The 23159-nt window shown below is 38.3% G+C and overlaps 1 protein-coding gene across 3 annotated transcripts in view; it reads right to left on the bottom strand.

The window, feature by feature from the left end:
- Positions 1 to 23159, bottom strand: part of PTPN2 (protein tyrosine phosphatase non-receptor type 2) — an 86110-nt gene that overhangs the window by 40783 nt on the left and 22168 nt on the right. For all 3 annotated transcript variants that reach the window (XM_042909445.1, XM_042909446.1, XM_042909447.1), the window contains exon 2: positions 22192 to 22282. In XM_042909445.1, coding sequence (XP_042765379.1) covers positions 22192 to 22282 — 91 coding nt within the window. The remainder of the gene's footprint in view (positions 1 to 22191; positions 22283 to 23159) is intronic.

The raw sequence follows: 23159 nt of genomic DNA, 5'->3' as shown, positions 1-23159 counted from the left end.
GAATAAATACTGAGAACAAACTGGTGGTTGTCAGAGAAAGGAGGCTGGGAAGATGAGTGAAACAGATGACGGGGATTAAGAGTTACAAACTTCCAGTTATAAAGTAAGTCAGTCACAGGGATGAAAGGTACAGCATAGGGAATACAGCCAATAATATTGTAAAAACTTTCTCTGGTGACAAATGGTAATTACACTGATTGTGGTGAGCATTTTATAATGCATATAAAATTTATATATAAACATATAAATGCTGAATCACTATATTGTACACCTGAAGCTAGTATAATATCGTATGTCCACTATACTTCAATTAAAAAAAGAAAAAGCAGGCCTCAAAATTAAGGAAATGTATTTACAACATATACAACCAAAGAAGGATTAAGATACGAAGAGTACTTACAAATCAATAAGAAAATGACAGAGACCCCATTTTAAAAGATGAACAAGGACAATACACAAGAGACTAATAAATATGAAAAAAAAATTAATCTCACTATTAATCAAAATATAAAAATTAAATTGAAGAGATAATTTCTTTTTTAATTAAAAATTTTTGTAAAGTTTATTTTTCCAAAACCTTTTTGAAGTGCTGTCCAGGCCATGGCTAGCCCCTTAGTAAGCACTAGATGAGACTATACAAGAACTTTCAGATGTCTGGTTTATAGGTATAAACTCTTACAAATCCAAGGTTTCTGTTTCTGTGAATGAAACCAATGGATATACCCAGAGATAAGCACAGTCTAACAGTAACACACACACACACACACACACACACAAAAGGGGAAATAGCAAATTTCCAAAATGCCTAATAACAGGTAAATTACAGTATATATGAAAGATGCACTACTTTAATGGAGCCCTTAAAAATCATGCTTTGGTGGGGGGGGGGAGTAAAAATCTCACAGATTTAGAAATTATGCTGATTTAAAAATGTGGACTACAAAACTTTACCTTGTATCATTTCTTTAATGTTTATTTATTTTTGAGAGGAGGCAGAATGGGGCAGAGAGAGAGGGAGACAAAGATCCTAAGAGGGCTCTGTGCTGACAGCAGAGAGCCCAAAGCGGGGCTTGAAATCACCAACAGTGAGATCATGACCTGAGCCAATGAAGTCGGACGCTTAACATTAAACGTTGGACGCTTCATGGACAGAGCCACCCAGGCACCCCAACCTTGTAGCATTTTGATGGAAACGGAGAAGGTTTCTCAGGGACAGAAGGCATGTACATACAACAGAATTAACACTGGCTTAGTATCCTAAACATACAACTCTTAGAAGAATATAACTGAATTATAAACTGAACAGATGTTTGATGTTTAACTCTGGAGAATACATTCAATTTAAGCTGCTCCCCTGAAGGAAATCTATACTAAATGTCCTTTTTCTCCCCACTTTTAAACTAAAAAAACTGTTCACATGATCTCCATACGAAAGAAAATGTTAAATAGCTACAGTTTCACACATCAATTTATCTGAACTGTTTCTCCTGGACTGAACCCAAGACCTCTGTAAATATTACATGTCATTTGCCAACAGGAAAAACTAAGATCTTGTTATAGTAAATCACTTATACTAGTGTTCTCGGAAAGATGATGTCAGCAAGCACTTTTTTTTTTAAAACACTTTTTTTTAACAGCTTAATCACCCTTTAACTGTTAAATTATGTGAGATGGTAAAAAGGTCAGCTATCTAATTAGCAAAATAAAGACCATACATCTCCTGTATAACATGTATCAGGAGATGTATGCTTTTAGAATGCTACACAATCCCTAAAATTCACATTCCACTAAAATATAATACCAAAGGAATGTATTTCCTCATGTTGTAATCACAGAAAACACAAACCCTAAAGGTTAATCATATCTATTGCACAAGTGAAAAAAGCAATTTGGCCAACAGAAGCAAGAATCCATAACAACTGGGAAGATTCCTTCCCAGGAACCTCCAGGAATTCAGTTATCTTGCAGGTTGCCTTCTGGGACCCTTCCACAGTTATGGAGGAAATAAGCCCAGAGAAAGACCTCTGGCAGATTGTTTTTAAGAGTTCTGCCATCCTCCCCTCAGAACCTTGAACTAGAATTCAGTTATTTTCCCTTCAGCTTCAAAATCTATACCAGCTGTCATTCCAATACATGGAAAACACTGAATCACACAAGGGTAAAAGCACAGATACATTCCCTGGAGCCCTGGGGTCTAACCAATAGGTGTTACCTGAAGGACACCCAGTGTCCTGCACAATCTGGCCCCGAACAGTGGCCCTACTTCCCTCTAACATTTATTTATATAATCAACAAAAGCAAAAGAACACTGAATTTTCTCAGGAAAAAAAGTTTTTAATTTTTCTAGATTAAGACTAAAAAAGAAAGGTAATCCTTAAGGAAAACTCTATAGCTATTTAGAAGTGGCTACAAATGTTCCCTGAACCTATATTTTCTCCTCAGGACTAATTACAAACAAAACTCTCAAATTCACCTACATTATTAGAAATTTATTTATTTATTTACTTATTTATTTATTTATTTATTTATGTATATGAAGTTTATTGTCAAATTGGTTTCCATACAACACCCAGTGCTCATCCCAAAAGGTGCCCTCCTCAATACCCATCACTCACCCTCCCCTCCCTCCCAACCCCCATCAACCCTCAGTTTGTTCTGTTTTTAAGAGTCTCTTATGCTTTGGCTCTCTTCCACTCTAACCTCTTTTTTTTTTTTTTTTTTTCCTTCCCCTCCCCCATGGGTTTCTGTTAAGTTTCTCAGGATCCACATAAGAGTGAACACATATGGTATCTGTCTTTCTCTGTATGGCTTATTTCACTTAGCATCACACTCTCCAGTTCCATCCACGTTGCTACAAAGGGCCAGATTTCATTCTTTCTCATCGCCACGTAGTACTCCATTGTGTATATAAACCACAATTTCTTTATCCATTCATCAGTTGATGGACATTTAGGCTCTTTCCATAATTTGGCCATTGTTGAGAGTGCTGCTATAAACATTGGGGTACAAGTGCCCCTATGCATCAGTACTCCTGTATCCCTTGGGTAAATTCCTAGCAGTGCTACTGCTGGGTCATAGGGTAGGTCTATTTTTAATTTTTTGAGGAACCTCCACACTGTTTTCCAGAGTGGTTGCACCAATTTGCATTCCCACCAACAGTGCAAGAGGGTTCCCGTTTCTCCACATCCTCTCCAGCATCTATAGTCTCCTGATTTGTTCATTTTGGCCACTCTGACTGGCGTGAGGTGATATCTGAGTGTGGTTTTGATTTGTATTTCCCTGATAAGGAGCAACGTTGAGCGTCTTTTCATGTGCCTGTTGGCCATCCGGATGTCTTCTTTAGAGAAGTGTCTATTCATGTTTTCTGCCCATTTCTTCACTGGATTATTTGTTATTTGGGTGTGGAGTTTGGTGAGCTCTTTATAGATTTTGGATACTAGCCCTTTGTCCGATATGTCATTTGCAAATATCTTTTCCCATTCCGTTGGTTGCCTTTTAGTTTTGTTGGTTGTTTTCTTTGCTGTGCAGAAGCTTTTTATCTTCATAAGGTCCCAGTAGTTCATTTTTGCTTTTAATTTCCCTTGCCTTTGGGGATGTGTCAAGTAAGAGATTGCTACGGCTGAGGTCAGAGAGGTCTTTTCCTGCTTTCTCCTCTAGGGTTTTGATGGTTTCCTGTCTCACATTCAGGTCCTTTATCCATTTTGAGTTTATTTTTGTGAATGGTGTGAGAAAGTGGTCTAGTTTCAATCTTCTGCATGTTGCTGTCCAGTTCTCCCAGCACCATTTGTTAAAGAGACTGTCTTTTTTCCATTGGATGTTCTTTCCTGCTTTGTCAAAGGTTAGTTGGCCATACGTTTGTGGGTCTAGTTCTGGGGTTTCTATTCTATTCCATTGGTCTATGTGTCTGTTTTTGTGCCATAGAAATTTATTTTAATTCTTCTTTTCTATTAAGGAGATTAATAAAACTTTAAAGTGTATTTAACTTTTTGATTTCAAAGGAAACAAAAGCAAGACAGTTTCTAGTGTTAAATAAAACATCATGTTAAAACTATCTACAAAGATAGTAACTATACAGAACATTTCAGGAAGTGAAACTATCACAGCCTTTTTATGAGAAATTGTGACTTTATGATTTCTGTAACAATTATAACAGGCAATGCCTCTTCCCCAACTCAGAATCACTTCATGTATGGTTTAAAATATCTGTGAGAGTGGACACAGGTCCCCTCACAACCTGGGAGTCAAATGTCCCCTTTCTCTGCCCTGTTATTATCAGTCAGCCCCAAATCTGTCAAGTGTTCATTCCAAACCAAACTTCGGACTTCTGAATTAGTACAAAAATGCAAAAACAAAAACACCAGAAAGTTAAGTGCTTTCTCCTCTCCTAGAGTTTATTCTGCCCAGAAACCTCTGAAATGCGATTATCAAATAGACGGAGTCCTCTAACACCTGGGCTCTAAGTAATAAGCCCTAAAGCCCACAGTATTATTATCATCATTCTAGGTAAATATATGGTTATCTCCCTCTTTCTTATTTTTTAAAAAATTCAGCAAAGGGAGAAAAATGAAGACAGTTCAAAGTACATTGCAAGAGATACCAACAAGCAATCAAACCATGCTTCATAGGAAATCTTATTTCTCAACATCTAATAACACCAAAAGCTGAACTATCAAGAACATATCCTTTTTTTTTTTTTTTTAATGGGGGCATCATCTGCTCTTAATTCTTGTCACCAAGAGAATAAAGAAATGCAATATCCAATAGAATTGCAGCTTGTAAACTGGATAAAAATTAAGCAAACATCTGATGAAGATTCCCTTCACCTCCCACCCTCAAACAGTATGTTTTCCGAGAAATGGTTTCATCTGTCAAGAAATGACGCTCTAGCTGTGGCCTGAGCTGACAATACAGATTAGCTTCCTCTTTCACTAATGTCATAATAAGCCTTTTTTTTTTTTTTTTTTTAAACACCGCTTCACTGGTTCACCTTTTATCATAATTGTAAAAAGATCTTCTTTTGGAAAGTTGGAAAGTTGGAAAGTCTTCCAGGTCAAACAGGAAAATGGATTTACATCCATCATAACTATCCTCCCTAGGTTACACCAAGGTAGAGATAAACAATCACTATCATCAACTGGGCAAGAAGACCATGTCTCCATTAGTAAGTACAGCATTGAAAGATGTTCCCCATTGATTCTCCTGTTCTCAACCAGGAGGAAACTGTTAAGTTTTCAAATACTGATGTCTATATTCATATGTTACCTCCCTGCAAGAATGCAAAGCACTTCAGGGCACCTGGGTGGCTGAGCCGTTAAGTGTCTGACTTTGGCTCAGGTCATGATCTCGCCATCTGTATGTTCGAGTGCTGAATTGGGCTCTGTGCTGACAGCTCAGAGCCTTGAGCTTCTTTGGATTCTGTCTCCCTCTCTCTCTGTCCCTCCCCTGCTTGCACTCTCTCTCTCTCTCTCTCTCTCAAAAATTAGTAAACATTTTATAGACATGTCAACCATCTTCGACTCTATAAGTTAAATACCTGAGACAAAAATATAATTTTCTCTCATGAATCAAGCAATGAGCCAAAAAAAAAGCTAGAACTAAAACCCAAGTCATCATAAGCGCTAATGAAGAAACACATACAAGAGTTTAACATTTCAATTGTTTCCTCTGAAAATAAAACTCAATTTGATGAATAGTTCCTTTACTGACAACATAACCAACTAGGACCGCTATATAGGATTTAATGCCTATATGTGTCAGTTATTGTATGACACATCTTACCGCATTACTTCTCTCAGTCCTCACAACCCTATGAAGTTGACATTATCATGCTCATTTTACTGACACTCAGGGAGTCAAGTCATAACTACACACACTAGAGGAGCACAAGAGGAGATTCAAACTAGGTCTGTAACTTGAGGGACTACATAATTCCCACACTACATTATCTCTGAAACGTCCAAGTTGGCTCCTTTACCACCCTTTTCACACACCCTAAGTTCTTCCTCCATCGCCTTTCACTGTTCTTCACATCAGGTACAATTTCTGTCTCATCTCTGTCACACAAATCTCACTTCCGTGAAGATCCAGCCTATGAATGACCTTCTCTAAATAGCCCGTTTAAGGGAACCCTCACCATGAAGTTCTGTTCTTCACATTTAATACCCTCAACAACTTTTATGCAATTTTCATTCAACAAATATATTTTAGGAGCCAGGCAACAGCGACATAAAGATAACAATAATTTGTTTAAAGCTTTTTAAAAGAAAAAAATTCTATTAAGTAGTAATTCCTACCACTATCTTAATTGCACTGTGTTGTGTGAAGAAAGCTGACCAACTGATGCCTAAGGAAGCCAAGTGAGATGAGCAGGCTTTGCTACATAGAGGAAGAAGGAGCACACACACACAAAAGGAATAAAAAGGTATGGTGTATCATGGACTGGCAAATTCAAAAAGGCTGAAGAACTGGGTAGCCAAAAGAGATCCCAAAACATGTTAAGGCCAGACTCTGAAGGGTCTTGTGTGCTGCACTCCAGGTACAGGTTACCTTAATAAAGCTCTTTAAAGGACTGACACAAGCACATTTGATTTCAAGAAAATAACGACGAGCACTCTAGAGGATAGACTGGAACAAGAAGACAAGTTAACACACTGATGCACTAACAATTTAATCAAGAGACGATGAGTACAGAGCCAAACAGCGGCAGGAGCAAAGAGAGTTACAATGAAACACATCCCAGTGCACACCACCACCAACTTGCCAACCAAGTAAATAAATACATGTTGTTCCAGTAGGTCCCATCTTTTTGAAACAATAGGGTAACTGTCTGAGACTTCCAACTCATTCAAACTATCAAGATTTCAAGTTTCTACGCTCGATAGGGCAAGGTCATTGATTAAATTTGACTTCCACACATCTCCAAATCTAAAAACAGGTCTTTAATCTACCCCTAAACGTCTCTGCAATGGAAAGAATGCCTGAGAAGTATCCTTTAAAAATGTGTACAATACATTAATATACTCTGGAACACAGATATCCTTCCTCTTTAATAGTGTGTATAAAATAAGACATACGAAACTTTAGTTTAATATTATCAGTCAACACCTCAACCGTCTCCTTGAAACTCATAATTGCCTCTTCAAGAAGAGAGAGAGCATGGAGAGTAGAGGGAGTTGGCAGAAAGTACTTTCCTTACATCCAAAAGTCCATGGGACACCACAGAAACAATACAGACCAAATATTTAGTAAATCCTTCCGCATTCCAGGCACAGCTCTCGGCACTCAGGACCCATCCATACTCTTGTGGAGCTCACCTTCTCAGAAAAGGAAGTAACAGCCAAAACAACTAAGTAAATGATATGTTATACAGCACAAATGCTATGGGGGGAAAATGCAAAGTGAAGGGGAACATCATGCTGGGGAGTAGGAGCAGGATAGGTTACAATTCTAAATAGGGGGGAAGGTTGGCCTCATTAAGACAGTGACATTTTAGCAAAGACTTGGAGGAGGTCAATCATATGGATATTTTGGTTAAGAGTGTTCCAAGCACAGAGCAGAGTTAATGCCTTAAGGTGGGTATGTGCCCAACATGTCTGAGGGACACAAATAATGGAGCTTGAGCCCAATGAACAAAGGGTAGAGAAACAGCCTGCAAGTTAGGTTCAGAAAGTTAAGAAAATCTGTACTGATTTATTAGTCACACCTCCTAAATTCAACTCAGAGAAAAAGTTTCTACTTCCATCTTCTTAGTGTCTACCCAGTACAGCGCCATAACAATTTAGGTTGGCAAGTGTTCAAGCATTGTTTATACACTGAATTCCAGAAAATTTTCATATTTAAATTGTTAAACTACGGTAGAATTTTGTTAGAATGACAAATCACTATTAAACCATTGTGAAACCTATGCGGGAGATGAGGTTATGTTAATTGACTTGGAGAGTAACCTAATTCAGTAAAAAGGTTAGAGCTCAGACACCTCCAGAACTTTTCAGCATAGGCATCTGGAACTCTGTGGCGCAGATGAAAGACCATCTACGGGGTCTAAAGATGTAGATTCTGATGTGTGTCCTGGCTCTACCAACCTACATGACCACAGACACAGCTGTGATTTCACAGTTGTGAAAAGAATAACCTGCTACTTCAGAAACATTATCAGCATCCAACTTAGTTACTACACCCTGTGATAACAGCCACATCACTAGTCTCAGTTTTCTTGTAAGATGAAATGGCTGGACTAGACAAATCCTTCTTGATTATTTTTACCGACTGACCCTAATATATTCCAAGTATCCATTACAAAACTCCTTGGAAAGTCCTATTTTTAAAACTTATAGGAACTTAAAATTTCTACTTCATTATGCATCTGTATTTTAATATATAAGCAATCACACCTTCCCTTCCCACGTTCCAAGTATAACCGATGGTCCTAGAAGATGTGCCACATTTCCCCAGGACATTAAGTTCCCTCCCTGTACATTTTTGCTCCTTCTTCCAGTCCCCAGTGTAAGTACTCTATAGGTGAACTGTCCAAGTGATGAGCCATGACTACAGTGGGGGTTCTCTCCTAGAAGGCTACCATTATGATAAGATTTTGATCCACTCAGAAATTGGGGCAGCAGCAGTGCCCAGACCTCCAGCCATCTGTGGCCTTCTGTTAGGGTTAACCTCTGTGTAGCCTGAGACCCTGTTATGTTCATTATGTATTCCCACTGCCTAGCACAGTACCCTTACCCAGTACCCAAATCAAGAAGCCATCAAATTCAGAAACCTGGAAAGATGCTGGTATAATCCAGACTGTAATCCAATTTCTCGTTTTATGGGCACAGATTTGTGTGGTGTGTACAGTTCTATGCTATTTTATCACACGTGAAGACTGTGTAACCACTACCACAATCAAGATACAGACAGTCCTGTTCCATTACCACAAAGATCCTCTGTGCAATCCCTTCACAGTCATAACTCCCCACCAACCCCATCCCTAACGCATTAGTCTGTTCTTTATAATTTTATCATTTCAAGAATGCTGTAAAAATGGAATCATATAATATGTAACCTTTGAGATTGGATTTTTTGACTCAGCATGAGTCTTCTGAGATCTATCCAACTTGTTGCATGTTATCAATAGGTCATTTCTTTTTATTGCTGAGTAGTATGCCATGGTATGAATATACTAGTTTGTTAACCACTCACCTGTTGAAGGACATTTTGGCTGTTTCCAATTTGGAGCTATTACAAATAAAATTGCTATGCACCTTCACACACACATTTCTGTATGGACATAATGTTGCAATTCTCTAGGATAAATGCCCAGGAGTGCAATGGCTGGGTTGTATAAGGTATGTTTAGTTTAAGAAACTGCCAAACTATTTTCCAAAGTGGCTACACATTTTACATTCTCACTAGCTTTATATGAGATCCAGTTTCTCTACATTCTTAGAGTATTGTGGCTTTATTATTTTATCTGTTCAGTGGGTGTGTAGTGATCTCTCACTCTCACCACCATTGTTTTAATTTTCATTTCCGTAATGGTTAATGATGTTTTTAATATGCTTATATGCTTACCTGACATCTGTGTTCATAATCTTTTGGCCATTTCCTAATTGGACTTTTTTTGTTTTACTCGTTAGTCTTTTACTGTTGAATTTTGAGAGATCTTTTTATTTTCTAGGTCTGAGTTCTTTGTGGCTTATAAGTATTTTTTCCCAGTCTGTCCTTGTCTTTTCAACCTCAATTCCCTAACAGGGTCTTTAGCAGAGCAAAAGCTTTTAATTCTGGTTTAGTCCAATTTCCTGATTTTTTTCTTTCATGGACAGTGCTTTTGGTGTCACATTAAGAACTCTTCCTCTAGCCTTAGGTCCCGAATTCTCTCCTGTTTCTTCTAAAAGTTTTATACTTTACATTGAAGTCTATGATCCACTTTAATTTTTGTATAAGGAATATTAGGTTGAGATGGCGGGGGGCTGCTGTGGATGTCCACAATTGCTCTAGTACTGACTGTAGAAAAGATCATCCTTCTTCCATTAAATTTCTTTGCACCTCTGTCAAAAATCAATTCACTATACTTGCACGAGTCCATTTCTAGGTTCCCTGTTCTGTTTTCCAGTCTATGTTTCTATTCCTCTGCCAATATTACATCATCTTGATACCACAGTTAATACAGTAAGTCTTAAAATCAGGCAGAATGATTCTTCCTCACCTTCTTCTCCCTTTCTGAAATTGTTTTAGTTATTTTAGTTCCTTTGCCTTTTCACATACATTAAGAGTAAGCTTGTTTGTATCTACAAGAAATCTTTCTGAGACTTTGATAGGAATTGTGTCAAACCTACAGAAAAATCTGGGGACAACTGACATCTTTACTACATTGAGAGTTCCAATCCGTGAACATGGTAGGTTTCTCTATTTAGATCATCTTTGATTTCTTTTATCATGTTTTGTTGTTTTCAATAGACAGGCCCTATACATGTTTTGTTAGATTTATTCCAAAATATTTCATTTTTTAAGAGCAAATGCAAATGACCTTATATTTTTAATCCTGTTTTCCTTGTGTCCATTGTTAGTATGTAGAAAGATAATTTTAAAAAAATTTAATGTTTACTTATTTTTTAGAGAGAGACAGAGCACAAGTGGGGGAGGGGCAGAGAGACAGGGAGACACAGAATCTGAAGCAGGCTCCAGGCTCTGAGCTGTCAGCACAGAGCCCAATGCAGGGCTCGAACCCACCAACTGTAAGGGTTAGTGTAGGGCTAACCTGTAGCCTTGAGAAGTAACAGCTTTGTTTTGACACTGTAGGTTAAGAGATAACAGCCTTGTCCTATCAATCAAGGGAACAAAAAAGTTCAAGGAAAATCAACTGGATTGGTGATTGATTGGATTGGGGCAAGGGCATGTTGAGAACTTTGAAAAAGTGGTGCCAGAGACAGGGTCAAGGATGTCAACTGGTTGTGGCTTAACGGCAGAAGGTCTGAACTGTTTCCACCCCCATCTGGGAACTATTTCTTTGTTCTGTTCCCAGGTGATGATAAGACAAAGTGGTCGGCTATAAAACTCTGTACCCCGGCTGTTCGAGGCTGCACTCTGATGAAGAGTGTTGGTGCGATGGGTCGGCCTTGCCTCTCGTTGCAATAAACTTTGCTGTGACTGTCACTGGTGCCTGTAGCATTCTGTTTCAGGAGTCGTGTGGACACAACACAACCACGAGATCATGACACGAGATCATGCGAGTCAGACGCTTAACTGACTGAGCCACCCGGGTGCCCCAGAAAGATAATTTTTATATGCTGCTCTTATACATAGCAACCTAGTTTAACTCACTTATTAGTTCTAGGAGGTTCTTGGGATTTTCTATGTAGACTATCATGTCTAGACTATCTGCAAATAGAGGCAGTTTTATTTCTTTCTTTCAAATGTGTATGCCTTTTATTTCCTTTTCTTGCCTTCACGTGTTGACTTGGATTCAGTATCCTCCCCTTTAAATAATCTTTAAAAAATTTTTCAGTTGAAATAATTTCAAAACTTACAGAAAAATGCCAAAAAAAAATACAAAGAATTTTTTTCCCTAAATCATGACAGCAAGTGCAAGCATGATACCTGATTATCCCTGAACATTTCTGTGTGTATTTTCTGCAAAGGACTCAATTCTACTTAACCACAGTACAACCATCAAAATCATAAAATTAACAATGATACTTTACTAACTCAGACCCCATTCAAGTTTCACCAAATGTCCTAATATCTTTTCTTTTTTTAAACTTCTTTATTGGAATCTTTCAATAATCATGTGGTACTTAAGGGAATATACATTTTTTTTTTGAGAGAGAGAGCACGTGCGTGCACGCACACATGCAAGCAGGGAAGGGGCTGAAGGGTAGGGAGGGGCGAGAATCGTAAGCAGGCTCTTCGCCCAGCACAGAGCCCAAGGCAGGGCTCAATCCCACAATCTTGAGATCATGACCTAAGCCAAAATCAAGAGTCGGACACTTAACTGACTGAGCCACCCAGGCACCGTTTCCCACTCTCCCATAATACCTGTTAAACAAAAGGATCCAATACATGATCACATGTTACATTTAGATGTCATATTTCTTTAGTCTCTAAACTGGAACCATTCCTCAGTCTTCCCTGGGAAGGGTTTTATTTTATAACCCTTTGAAGACTACAGAGTGTCAATCCATTGGAGTAGTCTGGTATTTTCCCATGGATGAGTTTAGATAATATACATTTGGCAAGTTCAGCACAGAATGATGTTCTGTACTCACTGCATTCCATAGGGGAAGTTCAGGATTTCAATGTGATGTGTACCATAATTGGTCATGATCACCTGTTTAAGGTTGGTGTCTGCCAGATTTCTCCACTGCACACTTACTATCCTCCTCCTGTATTAATAAGTATTTTGTATAAGGGCACTTTAAGACTATGTAAATATTTTGTTCCTCATCAAAGTTTTACCCACCAAGTTTAGCATTTATTTCAACATTACTTGACATCCTACACTAAGGTAGATCTTTCCTTTCTCCCCATTTATTCATATTACTGATAGAAGTACAAACTCATGGATTCCTATTTTGTTCAGTAGGTTAAATCATTATTTATTTCAATGCTCCAATCACTCCCAAGTTTGGCCCATGGGCTTCAAGCTGGCTTCAATATCCGTTTGACACAGCCTCATCATTTCTTGAGCATACTTAACCTCCTGCGACTATAAGACATTCCAGGCTACTTTTTTTTTTAATGTTTATTTATTTATTTTGAGAGAACAAGAGAGTGTACGAGCATAAGTGGGGGAGAGGCAGAAAGAGAGGGAGAGAGAGAATCCCAAGCCGGCTCTGTGCCAAAAGCACAGCCTCATCACAAGGCTTGATCTCCCAAACCACGAGATCATGACCTGAGCCAACATCAAGAATCGGGAGCTTAACTGACTCAGCCACGCCACTGAAACACTAATTCTAATCTAACATCATAGGGCTCACTTCACCTTCCCTCAACTCTTCAAATATGCCCCCCCAAGATGCCCTCCCTTACCTACATGCCTTCCACATGTGGGTCCCCGACCCCAAGGGCTTTTAGACTGAATTATTCACAGGAGAGAGGGGAGGCTTAATGATGTCTTTAACACCTTTTGTATCTTCCCTATTAAAGATAACAGAAACTATAATTTTTTAAATATCAATAATGCCCTAATTGAAATAAAAATAAATGCAAAGTAATTTATATGTTAATATATGTAGATAGTTGAATAGAAATACACCAGAAGAAAAAAGCCCCCACAAATTTCCATAATGTCTCCTAGGAGATGGCAAGCATCCTTGTTAAATGTCACTGCTCTACAGAGTAAACGCAATAAATAAAATTATAAGGCAGTAAGATTAGAGCCAGAATACAGAAATAAAGTGCTATAGAAGCAAACTAGTAACTTTCAGTAGGTACCTCTCAGAGGAGTGATACCTATGTCTTGAAGACTGAACAAAACTTTACTGGGGGATAGGTAGTCCAATTTAAAAAAAAAAAAAAAAAAAAAAAGGCTGCACCTGTTAAGGAATCAACAGTGTAAGAGGAGAGAATGGCAAATGGGGGAAGAAAGTGAGGAAGGGATGAGGAATGGGGCAAAAAGTGAAGCATACAAGAGATGTTTCAAAATTATCTAACCAACCCTCTACAATTTATTCACAAATGCTCTTTAGAATGTCTCTAATGAGAAGTCCACACTCTGAATAAATACCTACAATAATGAGAGTGCACTAGTTCATATGGTTCGTTTGTATGTTTAAATAGTAGCTTTACAGGGCAAGAAAGATCCTGCATATTCTGACCTGAAATTCACTAACTGTGCTATTCACTTGTGAACCTCAGTTCTCTTGTTTGAGCTTAATACAGGATAATGAATTCCTTTTGTCATTTGAAGTTCAAGTATCTGAAGTCAGCTATCATGTTGTTCATTAAAGTTTTCTTTCCCCACCTAATCAATTCTAGCTTCTTCACCAAGAGTTCTAATTCTTATACCTTGGGTCCCCTCCAGTGCAGTGACCTGTAGAAATAAATTATTAAAAGTCCAAAATAGCTTTGATTTTGCCGTAAGATCAAAGATTAAAAACAACAACAACAACAGAACAAAATTAAAGACAGAACCAAAGGCCAAAGTCCTAACAAAGAATGAGAAAAGAATGAAGAGAAGCTGACAACAGAATGGATTTTGAGAACACGAAGCGCATTACATCTTTATTTTTGAACTTCAGATGGGATAAGGAAGAATACTGACAAATATTTACATAAGAGTTACTATAAAACTTAAGTATATCTATACTTGCTCTGATTACTATTATACAACAGTTTTTATTTAAATCTGCTAAGGAAGATGATAAGCATATCCCTGTCAGATATAAAGACCTATTTTAATAACTCAAATATCTGCTGTCTTATAATTCTGAGACTATCAAAATGGTTCCTTGTAATTCTTTGATATATCTGTGCTTCTGGATTACCAAGAAAACAGTATCATCTATAATTTTGATGGTTTTGAAACATGTCCACAATTCTTTGGTTAATTCTTCCACCTAATGGCGGAGTTTCAGTCCTCTCCCCTTGAACCTGAATGGCCACTAATGAACACAATGTGATGGAAGTGGAGTGACTTCTAAGTCTAGGTGGCACAAGGCAATGCAGTTTCTAGCTGGCTCCCTCTGAACACTCACTCCTGAAACCTGGCTACTGTTTGCGAGGAAGTCCAGGTCATATGGACATGCCACCTGTAGGTGTGCCGGCTAACAGCCCACAACTGAGCGAGGAAGGCCTCAAGGGGACTCCAGCCCCAGCTACCATCAGCATGAAAGACCCTGAGCAAGAATCTCCTGAGTCCATATATTTGTATATATGATAACTGATTGCTATTGTTTTAAGCCACTGTTTTGGGGTGGTTTGTTATGGCACCAGATAAAATGACAGCTTTGTTTCTGTCTTAATTTTTTTTCCCCCCAATCTGCATGCCTTTCCTTTCTTGTTCTTCTTTCTGTAGTGACTAGGACTAAAGCACAATGTTAAGCAGAAGCGGTAATAGTGGGCATCCTTGTCTTGTTCTTCATTTTTTAAAAAATGTTTCTAACGTGTTATCATTTAGACTTATGTTATATTAAGTTACAGAAGTTCTCCCTCCCGGTCTAATTTGCTATGTGTTTTGTTTTTAATCATGAGCAAGAACTGACTTTAAAAAATCTTTCTGCACCTACTGAAATGTTCATATGACTTTTTCTCCCTTACCTAGTTACTGTGGTGAACCAACATTTTAAAGATTTTCTAATGTTAAGCCACCCGTATCTTCCTAAAATAAACTTACAGACTCTGCTGTATTCAGTTTGCTAATCTTTACATCTATATTCATGAGGGAGATATGCCTGTAACTTTTAGTCTTCTTACTAACTTTTCTGGTTTGGATATCAAAGTTCTATAATGAGCTCACAGAAAGAACTGGGGCACATTCTTTGCACATTAATTTTTATCCTTCTGTTGTAATACATTTAAGACAACATATTTTCTTTGTATTACTATTTTGCTGCTTTATTAAAGTTTTATATTTTATATAGTTTTATATAAACATTGTATATATTGTTCACTTTTTATTTACATATTTTACACATTATTCACTTTTAAGCATTTTAAAGTTTCCATTATGATTTCTCCTTGACACATGAATTACTTGGAAATCTTTAAATCTCCAAATTTATATGATTTTTTATCCTTTTATTAATAATCTATAATTTAATTGCATTCTGGTCAAAGAACATGGCCTGTAAGACAGCAATTTTTAAATTGTTAAGATTTACTTTACAGCCTAGTCAATGGTCCATTTTTTATAAATATTCCAAAGTCCTAGAAGAAAATGGACATAAGGTTTTACATATTTTTCTTATTAAATTAAGCTTAATTGCGTGGTTAAATCTTCTATTTCTTTACTTATATTTCATCTTATTAAGAAGCCCATGAATATGGACTTGTCAGTTTCTTCCTATAATTCTATTCTTTTTTGCTTAATCGATCTTGAGGTTATTTTATTAAGTGAATACAAATCTCATAGCTAATACTGGCATTTGCATTCAGAGTAGCTATGCCATTTGGTGAGTTGTTTTGTTTTGTTTTGTTTTGTTTTGGAGGTGGGGGGCACAGGAATTCTGCAAGTTTTCCTTACTTCCTCCCCACCTAGTAACTTTTTAAAAAGTAAATTTATTGAGAATCTTCTTGTTTTGTAGCAGTAAGGGACTATGGACTATCTAACCTGCCACACTATCAGAATCATAACTCTTTGTGTTACTTTCCTTTAAAAACTGACAGTTTCACATGGATGAACCTTGAGGATATTATGCTAAGTGAAATAAGCTGGTCACAAAAAGACAAATATTACATGATTCTATTTATATGAGGAATTTAAAGTAATCAAACTGTTATAAACAAAAAGTAGAATGGTGGTTGCCAGGGGCTGAAGGGAGAGAAAATTGATGTTGTTCAACGGGTACAGAGTTTCAGTCATGCAAGATGAAAAGATGGGTTGTACAATGTGCATATGGTTAACAGTACTGCAGCATACACCTAAAAATTGTTAAGAGGGTCAATTTATGTTATATGTTCTTTTTTACCACAATTAAAAAAAAAACAAAACAAAAAAAAACTGCTTCAGAGCCAGTGAAAACAGGTGACAGTTAGACCAAATACAGGATTTACAGAATTTCTACCTGTAAAGCAGAGAGTAAGAAACTTTTAAAATTTAGCAGTAGTCTCTAAAAGTATAAATATAATTCTTCAAGTGATTATTACAATCTTTTACTCTCTTCTAAACCAACCAAGCTCTTGCCTCTTTCACAACTGTCTCACAGTTAATGGAGACAATAGAGGCATCTTTTGGTTGTGGCAATTATAGGAAGATTATGGACTTCTTCAAATTCTATTTCAAAATATCCCTGTTTGAATACAGTTCTCATATTCACACCTCCAAATGTAGTTTCTATATGTCAGTCTGAGGACTGGTGCCAAGCTGGGTATATAAGAATCACATAAGGAGGAGACTGTTTAAAAACACAGATTTCCAGACCTACTGAATCAAAACCTAGAAAAATCTGGGACTCATAAAAAAATAATTTATGTTCAGTTCCCCTTTATTTAGCTGGTTACTATGTATTTTTTAAAAATTCTTTTTAATGTTTATTTTTGAGAGAGAGAGAAAGAGAAAGACAGTGCAAGTGGGGGAAGGGCAGAGAGAGAGGGAGACACAAAATCTGAAGCAGGCTCCAGGCTCTGAGCTATTAGCACAGAGCCCGATGCGGGGCTCAAACTCACAAACCATGAGATCACTGACCTGAGCTGAAGTCGGACGCTTAGCCAACTAAACCACCCAGGCACTCCACCATGTATTCTCTTAAAAGCCATCCCTAACTCCTCAGGCACAGCTCCACCAATACACAGTACTAGCTCATGATACATAAAGCACAACAGGTCTGTATCTCCCACTAGACTATGAATTATCAGAGGGCATGGTACACATATTCATGGTATTCTCAGCGCAAGCATATTGTCAGTAGCTGGTTTTCAATACATGTTTTCTGAACCAAATCAACAACTGTCAAGTATTATGTATGGAAATATATTTTTAAATGATACAGTGACTATCAATCAGGTAAGGTACATCCACATCATCTTGAGAGTGTTTAAAAAATACACATTCCTGGGCCTGTCTAGATTTAGTGAGAGTCACCACCTTCATGACCTCCTCCACTGTGTGAGAATAACATCCAGGGGGAAGTGGTTGTAGATAATTAGAAGAAGATTTTGACTGTTGTGGGTTAGAAAGAGGAGGATGTTCCAAAAAAGTAATGATACCAGAAACTGGTCACACTGGGGGATGCCTGGCTGGCTCAGTTGGTGGAGAATGTGATGCCTGATCCAGGGGTTGTGAGTTCAAGCTCCACAATGGGTATACAGATTACTTAAAAATAAAATCTAAAGGGGCGCCTGGGTGGCTCAGTCGGTTAAGCCACTAAGTCGGTCCGACTTCGGCTCAGGTCATGACCTCACGGTCCGTGAGTTCGAGCCCCGCATCGGGCTCTGTGCTGACGGCTCAGAGCCTGGAGCCTGCTTCAGATTCTGTGTCTCCCTCTCTCTCTGACCCTCCCCCATTCATGCTCTGTCTCTCTCTGTCTCAAAAATAAATAAACATTAAAAAAAAATAAATTAAAAAAAAATAAAATAAAATCTAAAAAAAAAAAACCCAAAAACCAAAAAACCCACACATTGTGAAAATGGAATTATAATTATTTAGTTATCAAGTAGATATGGGACCTGAATGGGAAAGGAGTCTGAGTTTCTAGCTGCAGTAAATGTGCCAACAGTGGCACCATTTATGGATGGGGAAAAAAGCAGGTCTCAGGGCTGGGACCAATGGACTGTGTGGGAGGAATGCTAGCTCAGTATCTGGACATATTGAGTCTGAGGCAGCTACAGGACATCCACACAGAGATGAGTGCCTTGCATAAATGGGTTTAGGGCTGAGAGGAGAGACCTAGGCTGAAGATGAGATTTAGGGTGATAAGCAGAAAGATGGTAACAAACCCACAGAATGAGACCACTCATACATATAAGTGTTAAGAGTGAGAAGGAGGGAGAGACAGAGACAGAACCCTGAAGAAGACAAAGTCAACCGAGGAAGGTAAGCTCTGAAATGGGTGACTAGCCAGAGAAGTAACAGCAAAATTAGAAAAAATATGGTTTTAGGGAAGGAAGGCAGAGTCAACATTATCAAAAGTCACAGAGGGATAAGAAAAGAAACCATTGGAAAGTCCCTCACTGCATTTCAAAACTAGAAAGCTTGAAAATGGTACTTCAGAATAAAGGTTTCAGTGGGGAGGTTGGGGCAGAACCATGGGCTGAAGAATGCATAGGTGATGAGGATGGAGAGGCAAATAGTATGGTGTCTTCTTTTGAGACTCTGTGCACACAGGCGTGCACATGCTTATGTCCACACAGGTAATAGGACAAGTGGGGCCGAGATGAGAGAAGAGGGTTGAAATGAGAAGAGGCTGAAGCACATTTACAGAATAAGGAAGAGGAGCTGTGAGAAAAAGGTTGAAGACACAATTAAGAGTGGTAATGACAGAGAATGAGGTCCCCGAGGAGGAATGAGGCATTGGGATACAAACCTAGGATCAGAGCAGGGAGGTTCTTCTCCTGGGACTTAAGATGAGTGCAGAGAGATGTTAACTTTCCAGGTGGTGGAAGCTGAAGAGTTATTTCCTGATTTTTAAAATGTTTCTCTGCAGGACTGAAGGCAGATCACATTCTGAGAGTAGTGGGCATGAAGGTGGGTTGAGAGCCGGCTTCCTCTGGGACAAGCCAGAGCGGAGGAGCAGTGGGAATGACAACGGTGTGTAGGAGGACAGTGAGGCACCCCAGGTCCAATCAGTGCCCAAGCTTACCCAAGTGCACACATGAACCCAACGATAGCTTACAGAAGCTGAATGACAAACTACTTGAGGCAAAGTTTCACGGGGTTAGAGAGAATTACAGACCCACAGAGATTATTTTTCCAACATATTAGAACAATAAGAAAGTCATTAAGTAATAAGTAAGGTGGGGAAGGAAGTAATGTACTACAATAGGTGAAAAAATCAAGGAACTAAAGATCCTGGTGAAGTCAAGGGCTAAGAAGACAGAAAGTAGCCGTCAAGATAGCGGCGTTTAAGATTTCAGGTTGTGAGCTGAGAGGTCCAGAACTGTAAGTCTACGGCATTACATGGTTCCTTCCCAGAGACACGACGCCATCCAGGCACAAAGAAAGAGGTACTGAGAGGAGAGGGCAAAGAGGAAGACAGTGAACGGCGTCCTCAGCATTCAAGGCTTTGGCAAACATGTGAGAGGAGGCTGCGACATGGGGACTGTGAAGTTGGGACAGATCCAAGGGCAGCAGTGTGATGTGTCTGGATGGCATGAGTCTCAGAGCAGATCATTTTAATATGCAAGTTGGAGAGTAATGGCTTGGACTAGGAAGTTCTGTGGTTACAGGGGAAGCAAGAACAAATAGCCTCTACCTAAGAAAGACAGAAAGGTAGTTTACTCAAGGGAAAGCCAGGCTTCTACAAGGAGAAGATGCAGGGACAGGGTTCACTGAGTGGCATGCCCATAGCAGAGTGCAGCTTTGGAGACCACTATATATAGAGAGAGTGGCCAGAAAGACAGCAGGGGGCATGGGGCCACACCTCCTCTGAGGAAGAAACACCTGTCCCTAATACTAGGTACCCATACAAGGCGAATGGCTCTCTTGCTGAGAAGACATACAGAAAAAAGAGCCCAAGCCAGTGAGGATGGAGGCAGGGTTACTAAGTACACGTGGTAAAAACCAAGCTCTCCTTGCAGCCTTCAACTTGACCTGTCCAACAGGTAGTTGGGTAAATAAGTCTAACATTTAAGAGACAAATCACAACCATTTCATTGACTTGTATACTTGAGAGGAATTTAAGTTACAAATGTCTTACTTTTAAGCATCTCAGTTCCAATTTTTACCAATTCCTCTATTTAGATCAATTTGATCAAACTAATCAGGGAATTCAAACATCAATTATCATATCCAGTGACTGCAATTACAACAGATTTATGTAAAAAAACAAGGGCAACTAGGGACTTGGAATAGGAGGAAGGGAGCAAGGTGGCTGGCGCCACAAAAGGGAGGGATCTTGTGGTGGGCTGGTCCACTGGTCTGTGCCCAGACTGTGATCCCACACTCTACCGTGTAACAGAGCCACAGAGAACTGAACACAGCCACAAATAAGTGCAGGTAAAACTGGGGAGATCTGAATGGGTTGCATCCACATGGATTTCCTGGTTGTAGTTATATAAGAGGTTACCACTGGGGAAAACCAGGCGAAGATACCCTTGTGCTATTTCTCACAACTGCATGCAAATCTACAATTATCACAACAAGAAGTTTGGTTTTTTGTTTTTTTCTTTTTTTAAATTAAAGCAAAGTGTACACCTGGAACACAGGGTCTTCAAAGTCATGGTAAACACTGGAGATTAGTGTCTCTAGCTCAAGGATATTCAACCAGAAATTTGAAGAGGGTGAAGGAGCACCTAAATGTTACAACCACTGCCCACAACCCCATTCCCTGCACACACACCCACACCATATGGAAAGAGAAACCTAGTATTTAATAAGTAATTGATAACAGACATGGAATATTTTAACAGATTAGTCCATCTGATTTGTCCAAAATTAGCTAACATACTTTTCATGGAAATGTACTTGGTTGACAGAAGGAAAAACATTGTTCATGGAAGAAATAAAGTATGGACTTTCCCCCCAGTAATTAGATTTTCAATGGAATGTCCATACCCTTCTAACAAGGAATACAACATACATAAGGGTATATAATCTGCGACCTTGAATAGAGTGAGATTATTCAGTCTATACAGGAGGACTCAGCACACTAACACCGAACCATCATTGCATGTACATGAGTGGGTACATCAGAATCCAAATGGTCAACCACAAGGGAACCGTTACACAAAAGAATGGCACATCCAAAGCCACTATTAAAGCCACTAAAAGATTTAATATAGGAAAATGTTTATAATGTATTGCTATGTGGGAAAAGAGCTACAATCAATATGTGAAGGATTCTAATTTTAAATTTAAAAGAATGTGTATATATGTTTGTTCAGAAAAAAAAAAAAAAGAATATAAACCCAAAAGTTTTTATTTGTTTTTAAATTATGGGTTTTTTTCCTTTACATATTTCTGTTTTAAAAGTTTTCTGCAATGAGTACATACAACTTTTATAATTTGGGGAAAAAAGCAAACTATACGGATAAATATTTTAAGTAAATCTTATAAAGCCTATGGAATAATAGGAAAAGGAAGTATGTTTATGAATACACATACACACATATATGACTACAATTATTTTAAAGAAAGGAAATTATGCATAAGAAAAACAGATTAGTAGAAAGTACACCAAAGTAACGGTGGCTGTGTTTGAAGGATGAGTTATGAGCAGTTTTCCTTCCTTCTATTCTAGACCTTGAAATTTTTCCTTAAAGAACGTTTATTATGTTAATATGCAAAAAAAAAACCACTGTATTTATCAACCCTATCCCAAACTTTTTCACCGCAACCTGCCTAAAACAAACCAACATACACGTGCACACAAAACCACAAATACTTACATGGGCTTACATCTCTGTATCTGTTTCGATTTCTGTTTTCTGGAAACTTGGCCACTCTATGAGGATAGTCATGGGACTCATTGCGAATTTCCTTAAAATAACAAAAATATATTTTAATATTCCTCTTAAATTGTATATAGCAAAACAGATACCTTCCCAGCCAGTATAAAGTAACATTTATTGAACACTTATGATATGCCAAGTACAACACAAAGCACGTTGCCTACGTTATCTATTTCAATTCTGACAACACTGGTAGGAACAGTTATCCCTGTGAGGGATGACAGACTCTGAGAGATAAAACAATCTGTCAAAGGTCACAAAACCAGTAAGTGGCTGGACAACAAATGTCGTTCAGGCACCAAAGTCTCTGCTCTTGATGAATTTATATATTGCCATGCAATATCCAACCCCTACAAGTAACCTTAAACACGTTATGTAATACAGAACTAATGCAATGGAGGTATCTAGGCTAAACACATCACACTCAGATTTCTGACTAAACTCTCAATAATACCCATCTCTATTTTGGAGTTTCTACCTTAAAACTTTAATCTGTTTCTTCATCTTGGGCACCTGGGTGGCTCAGTTAAGCAGCTGACTTTGGCTCAGGTCATGATCTTATGGTTTGTGGGTTTGAGCCCCGTGTCAGGCTCTGCTGACAGTTCAGAGCCTGGACCCTGCTTCAGATTTTGTGTCTCCCTGTCTTGCCCCTCCCCTGCTCACACTCTATCTCTCAAAAATAAATAAACATTAAAAATTAAAAAAAAAACAAAAAAACCTTTAATCTATTTCTTCATCCTTATGCCACTTTACTGTTACTTTGAGTCCAGAAATATCCTCAAATTTTATTTCTAGAGCCATAAGTGCTTAGCAACCACCACTAGGCCAGAAGCTCATTTTAGGACCCTTACAGTTTTCTGTGTTCTACAATGGAAGAAATTCTGTGAGGACACAGCTGCGCTAGG

The sequence above is a fragment of the Panthera leo genome, chromosome D3, assembly GCF_018350215.1.
Source record: "Panthera leo isolate Ple1 chromosome D3, P.leo_Ple1_pat1.1, whole genome shotgun sequence".
Classification (NCBI taxonomy): domain Eukaryota; kingdom Metazoa; phylum Chordata; class Mammalia; order Carnivora; family Felidae; genus Panthera; species Panthera leo.
The sequence above is the reverse complement of the archived record's forward strand: the minus strand, read 5'-3'. Positions and strand labels throughout refer to the sequence as shown.